The 10,320-nt window shown below is 32.4% G+C and overlaps 1 protein-coding gene across 1 annotated transcript; it reads left to right on the top strand.

The window, feature by feature from the left end:
• Positions 1–6,201: 6,201 nt before the first annotated feature.
• LOC121974528 (binding partner of ACD11 1-like) lies at positions 6,202–10,320 on the top strand. Its single transcript, XM_042525642.1, has 5 exons — positions 6,202–6,354; positions 8,913–9,016; positions 9,098–9,173; positions 9,541–9,621; positions 9,692–10,320. Exons 1-5 carry the CDS (start codon positions 6,343–6,345, stop codon positions 10,154–10,156), a joined length of 738 nt encoding a protein of 245 aa, XP_042381576.1. The 5' UTR covers positions 6,202–6,342; the 3' UTR covers positions 10,157–10,320.

Here is a 10,320-nt window from a genome sequence, read left to right as displayed (position 1 = left end):
CTTTGCGAAGCGTGCATGTCTCGAGAAGCGTGCACGCACCTCCCCGGGATCCTATATAAGACCCCCCAGACTTCGACGGGGGTATGCGCTATTCATCACTGTAGCTACAGTCTCGTTACTCTGTTTCTGTTTCATCCCGTCGTTGCCTGACTTGAGCGTCGGAGGGTCATCGTCGGGAACTTTTTCCCGGCTCGGCTTTGTTGTAGATTCACCGGAGGTCCACGTCACCTCGGAACTCACCCGAAGACAATAGCAAGCGCCATGCCCCCAGCATTTGTCGACTCGACTCTCGGGCAGAATCAGGTTACATACCAATTTGTGAGTCAGATATCAAGTAACCGACCTGACCTGAATATATAGTAGGTCTGGTTTGGTTGGTAATTAACCGACCCGAATAGATAGTGGGTTTGGTGAGCTAGTTAACATGCCAAATTACAAGACTCATCCTCAAGTTGGGCTTATACTTGTCCCATAAGACTCATGGGGAAGGAGAGCCAGTTAACATGCCAAATTATAATGACCCTCCAATCCAACCAAAATCGATTATCGCTTGGGTTTCATTGTTTCAAGCGGAAAAACTCTTAGTTGAGCTAACTCTCTCTGACCACAAGCTTCGACGTTCACAGTCACTCGTGGAAGTTGAGAGGCATATTCACAACCATGTGGCTATTTTTGAGTATACGAGATGGAGTATGAAACTTTGCTAACAACTTTGTGTGTTCCTCGGAACATAGGAGCCAAGCAGGTCTCAACAGACATGGATACGCAAATTGTTATACAACAATTGAAAATAGTTTTTGACCTAGGATGAAAAATGTCAGATATACTATGAAGTTACAGAGAAGACAGCTACTAAAAAAAATAAAAATCATAATCTTTTTTATTATTTAGTATTTGATAAAAAAAAAATAATTAATCGATTTAATAGGTTTATCCAATTTTCAAAATTTAAAATAAAAAACCGAATTGATTAAACTAAAATAACCTATCTTTTTTTATATAAAAGAAACTTTCAAATAAAATTGAATTATTTAGATTTAACTAAACTTTTGCTCCCCTAAGCATGAATGCAAATTAAGTCAATCATGTTTTTATGTTTGTTCTAACTATTAAAAAACTCTAATTGTCATACTTAAATAATCCTATAATTTTGGCATTACTTAATAAAAAATGTTAGATATACTATGAAGTTGCAAAAAGACAGCTACGAAAAAAATAAAAATCATAATCTTTTTTATTATTTAGTATTTGATAAAAAAAATCAATTAATCGATTTAATAGGTTTATCCAATTTTTAAATTCTAAAATAAAAAACCGAATTGATTAAACTAAAATAACCTATCTTTTTTTATATAAAAAAACTTTCAAATAAAATTGAATTTCTGAATTAGTTGGGTTCGATAGATTATTTAGATTTAACTAAACTTTTGCTCCGCATGAATGCAAATTAAGTCAATCATGTTTTTATGTTTGTTCTAACTATTAAAAAAATCTAATTGTCATACTTAAATAATCTTATAATTTTGACATTACTTAGTCGAAAGAATTAAGCAATATATACACTTATACATTATGTTATATGTTCTTGAATACCGACTCAAATTCAAACTGGAACAAAAACTTCAACGAATCAAATCATCAAGCTTGAACAATTAGTACAACAATGAATGTAATACACAAAATAATTGTGCAATATTTATATTTTGAATCGTGTCTTCTTGGAGGAGTTTGTTAAAGGTGTATTATTGTCAAATTGTGATGCACAATAGGATTGTGTGATAAGAGATTGCTTTGTCCAAAGCAAGCCCCACTTGTTCCCTCACAACAATTTAATTAATTTGTGAGGTGAAAAAATATTAGACATTCTGTCAAAACTTTTAATGTTACTTGACATACGTACGTACAATAATCTCTATATGTCTATTATGAGTATGTACCCCTAAGATCAAAAAATCTTTTGTATTTTATTAACCAAAGAGATACGACTTTAAGTTATAGTTAGCTTGGCTTGAATCAAGAATACCCAAGGGATTTCAAAAATTTATGATATACCTTTGTTCCAACCTTCAACTCTACTTTCAAGATTCATTGATATTGAATCAATCGAATGTACTTCTAAGATTTCTTCCACTTTTGGAAGAACTTATGTTATATCATTAATCTTGATTTTTCATATATAAATATAACTAATGTATTTCCTTCGTAAATAGTTTATCATAATGGACATGAATAATTACTTCTGGAGTGGCTAAATAAGATTTAGTGGATCTTATAATTAAAACGTCGACGTCAACAATTATAATTTGCCTCGATTTATTTTACATGCAGTTTGTCTTTGAATAGACATATATTTTCATAAAAAAAAAATGTTAAGGTTAATTATTATATATATCCCTTCGGAGAAAATGTCAATTTAAATGGAATGGATTCAAAATGATTATTGTATGAATTAGAATTATAAATCTTTCTATTTTCATCTATTAAATAGTATTGAAGTAGTTGAAGTACTTGAAAAGTCCCTTGAAAATTACCAAATAATAAATATTTCTTTATATAAGTTATTAAACGGTAAAATGAACATAAATTTATTATTTTAGTGACAATAGTCCCAAAAGAGAAAGGGGCACAATAAATTAATCGGGATCCGATTTTTTTAGCATGTTATATTTTGAACCATTAAATGAACCGATAACATTTGGATGATGATAAAATGATCAAATATTGGCATTCTTTATTTTGATTCAACAATGTGCCAACAGTATTTTAATATTGTGTAAGTAATTGAAAACTAACCTGGATTTATATTTGTACAATATAGTCCATTATCGGAAATCAATCCTGAACTTGCCTATCATATATTTTTCTAATATACAAAATGTTAGATTTTACTAACTCAATTCTCATGAAATTTGGAATCAGATCATTTCCCTTTACCTCAATAAAGAAAGCGCAAATCTCTTTCACATAATTATTTTGTTTTGGATTCCAATTCAATATTAAACAAGTGTGAACTAATTGAATATCTGTGTAAAAAATTTCTCAAATTGACTTGTCAATTTCATAAAGGATATAATTGACAACTCTAAATTGGACATTATCCTTTTCCCTAAAGAGATCTTGAGGAAAAAGTGCTCCTAAATTTATGCCATTAGTTTTTTCACATGTGACTACAGCTCCAACCAAAACAAAATACTTTTGCTTTCTCTACTTAATCTCATTCAATCTCCAATAAAAGAACATTTAGAGATGGTATCAGGTAGGTTTTTGTTCTCTCTGAGGCCTTTGCTACTGAGGTTCCTTGAAGGCGCCCATCGCCGCCACTATATTCTTTATCTTCTTCTCCTCCTCTGCAACCGTTGTAGAATCATCCGTCTTCTCCTTCTCTCCCGCCACAACTACTATGATATTCTTGTAGAATGTTTAATGAATATAACGTTCTTGACTATTTGTCTCTGTCGAATCAAAAAATTACTCATAAAATTTCAAATTCGGTATGATATAGGTGAAAACGGGAGGCGTGAGCAATGATCGCCCACTTGTAGCCTTCCAACTAAGCGTGATAGTAGTGATAATACTTTTATAGCTAAAATGATAGCAATAACTTATAAAATGTTTTAATAATACATACATAATTATCATGATAAAATAATAATAATAATAATAATAATATCACCAACATGATTATCACCAATCAATTACCACCGACCCGATAGACATCTAATCCGACCATAAGCTGACTCAATAAGCGACCAATTTATTTACCTACGAGTCCATTTTCCAAAGTCAATTAAGTACTCTATCTCAGTTAGATCACAACAAATTCTCACTTTCTTATGGGGGAAAGTACATCCCATACTGATTGCCTTTTAGGAGTAAAATATATTGGGAAAAGATTTTCAAAGATAGCCTGATCCCAAGCCACCTCAAGAGGCACAATCGGCATTGTTTGAATGTATGTTAAACTATGACTATTTATTATATTTATAATAGGTTGAAACATCTAATCAATGATCGGTTGGTGAGTCGATTACCATTATCCAAACTTAACCCGTGAGGACCAAGAATATGACCCAAATACATAGTCGGTATGGTTAGACTACATCATTCAATCCACCCTGATCCCTTTAGATCGATCCTAATATTTGAGGCAGACAATGTTTAAGGTGGACAAGAACTGGAGTAAGATTCCTCATGTCAAATCAATGTCAATGAAATTGGGAAGTCATTTGAAGATTAGACTTTCTTCACCATTTTCATTAGTTATTTTTCTTATATGATGGAATTGATATCTGAGAGTAGGATGATAATTTTGTAAGTTTCAGGAGTGTTTGAGATTTTTTATGTTGGTTAATAAGCAAAATTGCAGTTAATGAAAAATGAATAATATTAGCCATCAAGACATGCCAAGTAACTAAATCTAGAGACATTAAGTAACTATAATAAAAATTCATATCAAATTAAATATCTACTATTAAAGTCCTACATTAATAGAAGTATTCCAGAAATTCAATAGATAATACCTACTTATATAGCTAAAATGATACCGTAATTACAAGTGAACATTTGATTAGAATTACCAAACCAATCAATCAAATTATTAAAATTGAAAAAATTGATTTTTTTTTATCAACTGAACCGAACAAAAGTTTATTTCAAAATTAAAAAACAAATCAATTTAATAATTGATATTTTTTAAAAAACAGACAAACTTTCCTATAATGAAATTAAATTTTGAATTAATTCATTCAATAGATTATTTTGATTTAAGTTTACTCACCCACCCTAAAGTTATAACTTATATAAGTATTTTAATCATACATACATAATTGTATAGAATAAACTAATAAAATAATAATAATAAAACTACATATAATGTTTAAAATATCTCAAATTGATAGAGACTAAATAGGTTCTATTGATATAGTTAAAGAAAAATGTTATACTCAAAGAAAAAATTTTAAGGAAAAATTTAAGTATAGATATATAAAATGATACGACTCATAAAAAAGTGAAATGATGGATCATAAATTTATATATCTATTCTTGAATTTTTTTCTTAAGATTTTTTCCTTATACATATGTTTGCTCATAGTTAAAATGACAACTGTATTTCTAAACTGAAAGGATGGAATCATATTATTCAACATTGAATAAATAAATTTTTTTTTATACAAATCAATTGAATTTTATCATTAAAATCAAATAAATCAAACCCATATAAAATAAATTAATTTATTCGGTAATCAAATTATTTTTTTTAAAAAATAAAATATTTTAAAAAATTAATAAAAGTCTAATTAATTTAATATAAAAGTAAAAAAAACTTAATATTTTTTTATTATTAATAAAAAAAATTGATTTAATATAAAAATCAAAATTTCAAATAAATCGAATTAAATTTCTGAATCAATTCGATTGTTTAATTATTTAGATTTAATCAAAGTTTTAATTTATAGAAACATTTTAATAATCCATGCACACATAATTATGTCAGTATATTATTATTCCTCACTCGTGTTGGGACCAGATTTCCTAGTCCATATTTGCATTGATTCGAGGATGGATCATAAGAAATCAATCTCATCACAATTGATTACAATTCCTCTTTAGATTTATCGTCTTCATGTTATAGTTTGGATCTAGACAGATGGTCAAAGATTGGCTGAAAGCCACCGATAATGGACAAGTGACCAAGTTACTGGTCACCGAGCGTGGGGCCTTCAGATGGCCACCCGTCTCGACCCAAACTATCATTTGGGGACGATGAACTCAAGAAGGAATCACGATTAATTATGACCGGATCATCATCATAATCCAACCATAATTCTATATGGTCTATCTCCTAGTCTATATGGACCACGAGATCCCCCTCATAACCGTTGGTCGGTTCCAAAAGCTGCTAGATACAGGGAAGGGATCCTCTTGTCCATAAATGCTGGACCATCTCTTGATCCGACATTTACATTGGTGGAAGGCAATGACCTCCACCTGTTTAACATGTGGGATCATTATCTCTCACCAATCCACCTAGATCTATTTTTTTAAAATAATAATAATAATAATAATATTATTATTATTACATATAATATTTAAAAAACCTTAAAATTATCTCAAGAAGAGTGTGCCAAAGTCTCGATGGCTACGTATACTGACGTACATCGACTGGGTCTTCATTGACTCCAACGAACGGCCAATATAGCAAATAATAGCTGCCACTCCATTTTATTATGTTCCCTGTCCTTTACTTACCTCTCAGGTCATCAAGATCTTCGTTTTAGGGGTTTCTGTTTGAGTTGTGCCAATTCTCTCTCCACCTCCCGGACTTCGATTCGAGTAGCTCCAATGTCGGTGACTGTGAGTGCTTCTTTCTCCTGTGCAAATCTCTATCTGTGTTTCTTTTGCTGGCTAACTTGTTGAGGAATCTCGTTAATCTAGTCGCGTTTCAACTGCGACTGTTCGCCGTTTGTTGCTGGTGACTAATTTAGGGGTTTTGTTCATTGTAGCGATGTAATGATGTTTGTATCTTTTCACCGACCGGATTCAGCTTCCTGATTTTGTCTATGGACTACTTGAATCTGTGAGATCTGAAACAGTGAGCGAGGGACTGGGTCTTGCTTTTGCTGTGTTTTTTTATTTGGGCGATGATAAATTTGACTGTCTATAATTGGAGTTCAACAGTTCAAGCTTCAAAATATAAGTAGATCGGAAGTATCTGTCTTTGTTGAGATGATCAAGGACAGAGATTTCCGTGCTGAAACTCGAGGAAGACATTTCCTGTCCAGTTTTAGGGATGATAGTAAGGATTATTCTCAATCAAATATTTAGATGATGCTTAATCAATGATTCCTTAATACTAACTATCCATATCTAGATACAAAAACCTAGGTAACTTCTGTAGAGCATATCCTGTAATTAGGCAAATCTTTGTTTTTCCCCCATTCTTTATCAATTGCAATAGCTATAGAAACTATATTGATATTTCAATGAAAGTATGAAAAATTAATTCAATCTCTAATTTTGTTCTTCATTCTTTTATCTTTCTGCCGAACATCTGGTTAAAAGCAGATTTTGAATGTTTATGTATCTCTAGTATTCAGGTTTGCATGTAGTCCATCATGAATTAGATAGAATTGTACCCTTTTGGATAAAGTGATTGGACCTTCCTAATGTATTTTAGTCAATTAGCTTCCAGGAGAGTGTACATCAAAAGGCTCCAATTTTATTTGATCCTAGCTTAATTGATTTGATATGGCAACTGAATTTCTAATGGATGTTTTCCCCTCTTTACAATGGCGGATCAACTAGTCAAAGACTATATTAGGGCAAAGCCTAAATTTATACTTAAGGGTCCAAAAGAGATTAATTGCTTATCTGCCTTTTCTAGTATTTAGGAACACAAGTCTAAGCTATTGACAGTCTACCTAGAGTACTATGTTGTTGTTTTTTCTTTCCCCTCAAAATGTATGACATACATCTTCATTCTTTATAGCAACTTTTATCTGTGTTTCCTTGTAATCGATGAAAAAAATTTATCATCATTATGAAAACAAGTGCTTACAAAAATAAGTTAATAAGGATGCATCACCAAATTGAAGTGATTGCTTCTAGTTTCAAACTGGTGATGCATTTTCGCTTGCCTGAATAGATGTGGATACTATAATTCAAATTTGCATATGGAACTTATTTGTTATATATCTTTTGGATATATCTTGAATCTTGTCATTGAGAATTGACAAAAAAAAAAAAAAAAAACCCTTTTGAACCAAGAGCTTCCTTGTCAGTACAATGTCACAGCTTCTGATACAACAGTCTAGGTATCCACTAGGAAAATCTTAGATGCTCTTGCTTAATGTGAACTAACAAGAACAAGATCATCCAAGCACCATATGTTTTATTTTTGGCATGCTGATGTCTAGATTAAATATACAGCATCAATTTCCAACCAAAGAATTTGCTTCTATGATTAAATTGATCAGATATATTTTCTCTTTTAATTAATTCAAAGGATGCAGAGAGCCAGAGACCATACTGAAACCATTGATTGTATTCATTATTAAGCTGCTTCATTGTTGCAAAATATCTTGAATATCCAGCTGTATTTAAAAGGAATATTAAAAGAAATCTGCTAACTTGCGAACTTATTTCTTTTACATGTAGTGTACTATTTGCCGTAATCATAGAGAAGATAAAAGCAAGTCAATATCCATAATAAATCTAACAGTAACGATGTCGGAAATGACGGAAATTAAAGTAACTCTTTTCTCTACTAAAATGCATGTTCATTGGCACATTCATGAGCAGTGAATAGGCATTCTTTATTGTTCGCACTGAAATGTTCAAAAAATCATGCCTTTATAGAGTGTGAATGTCTTCATGCCACACAACTCTCTCTCACTATGAATACCAGTTGTTCATTGGAGAGAAAAGCTTCTGCTGTTGTGTTGCTCATGCTGCACGTTCTGTCTGTTGGTTGCCTCTCCAAGTAACAGCAAAAATAAGCTTCAACCTCTCTCTTGTGTTCCTTTTCTAAACTTAAAATCAGTCTCTAATAGAGGTTAGGATATACTCTGGCTCATTCCAACACAACTTAATGTTTTGCAAAGTTTGGTGCTCACACTTGCCTCTAATCCATCACACATAAGCCCTCAAATATTAATTTATCCCCTCATGCTTAAAGAAAACCTGCAAGTCATTTACATGTTTTTTTACTTCTGGATACAAAAATCCTTTTGAATTCTTGTGTGATTCTTAGTTTCTTTTCTTTCTTTTTTGGGTAGAATAATATTGTCTATGAATCAAGGCACGCTATCAATTTCTGTTAAGTTGACTATGCGTCTTGGTGTTTTAATGTTGATCATTTTTTTTTACAAAAAAAGAAAAAAAAATCTCATTGAATTTCTTATATACTACAGGTAAGGTCAGTGAAAATCAGCAATGTTTCCCTCAGTGCATCAGTGCAAGATATCAAAGAATTCTTCTCCTTTTCTGGGGACATTGAACATGTTGAATTGCAAAGGTTCATTTTATCGATAATGATAATTCTGTTCTATCACTTTCTAGTCTTGAACAGGCTCAACTCACCCTACATTTGTAACAGTGCTGATGAGTGGTCTCAAATTGCTTATGTCACCTTCAGAGATTCACAGGGGGCAGAAACAGCTCTCCTTCTTTCTGTAAGGCTTCCTAAAAACATTATTGGCTTTTCAAGTTTATCTGCGTCATTATTTCTCTGTTTTCTCTCCAGATTCATTTCACCCATCTGTCTTTTTCCCCTATTTGATCAATCAAACGTTTGTCTTTAAATGCTAAATGGTTTTTTAGCATCAACAGAGAGGATAAGAATATATTCCAGAATAGATAAAATATCATTTGATTGTTATCCTTGTAATATTTCAAGAATGTTGGATATTATTTCAAATTTCCAATATTATCTGAGAATTCAGAATATTTTGTACTACTAAAAACTGAAAGATCTCATATTTTAGTTCCATTTTCGTCTTCAGATCTTTTATCCTTAGATGCCATTTATTCTTTTTTCAGGGAGCAACAATAGTTGATCTCTCAGTTATTGTTACGCCTGCCCCAGAATACCAAGTACCCACAGTTGTTTCAGCTCCAGAGGTAAGCTTAGCGCCCGTTATTCCTAACCATTTTTTCCATGTGTTATGAAGTTGATAGTGTTCATTCTCAGCATAATGAGGCTAAAGCCACAAGTGGATCTGGATCAGTCGTACAGAAGGCTGAAGACGTCGTCACTTCAATGCTTGCCAAGGGCTTTATCCTGGGCAAAGATGCTGTCAACAAAGCAAAAACTTTCGATGAGAAGCACAGCCTCACATCCACTGCCTCTTCTAGAGTTGCTTCCTTTGACAAGAAAATCGGACTGACTGAGAAGATCAGCATGGGTACTTCAGCTGTCAATGAGAGAGTCAAGGTAGTCGATGAGAGGTTGAAGGTCTCCGAGACGACTAAATCAGCCTTCACTGCAGCTGAACAGACAATAAGCAATGCTGGATCCGCAATCATGAAGAACAGGTATGTCTTTACTGGCGCATCCTGGGTGACTGGCGCATTCAGTAAAGTTGCCAAGGCAGCAAGTGATGTCGGAGCTAAGACGAAAGAGAAAGTTGCCGCAGAGCAGCATCAGAGAGAATGATCTATTCCTGAAATGGCTTTGCGACTGGTATTCTATCGTCTTGTGTTTTCTTGGTTAGGGATACAAATCAATATGCCATCAGACCATTCCTAGTGTAATTTTTTTCATAGATAAATCCTTTTGTATGGAATTGTCATTCGGGATGTGATTCCATTTTCTTTTTA

This window comes from Zingiber officinale, chromosome 4B (assembly GCF_018446385.1).
Source record: "Zingiber officinale cultivar Zhangliang chromosome 4B, Zo_v1.1, whole genome shotgun sequence".
Lineage (NCBI taxonomy): Eukaryota > Viridiplantae > Streptophyta > Magnoliopsida > Zingiberales > Zingiberaceae > Zingiber > Zingiber officinale.
The sequence above is the reverse complement of the archived record's forward strand: the minus strand, read 5'-3'. Positions and strand labels throughout refer to the sequence as shown.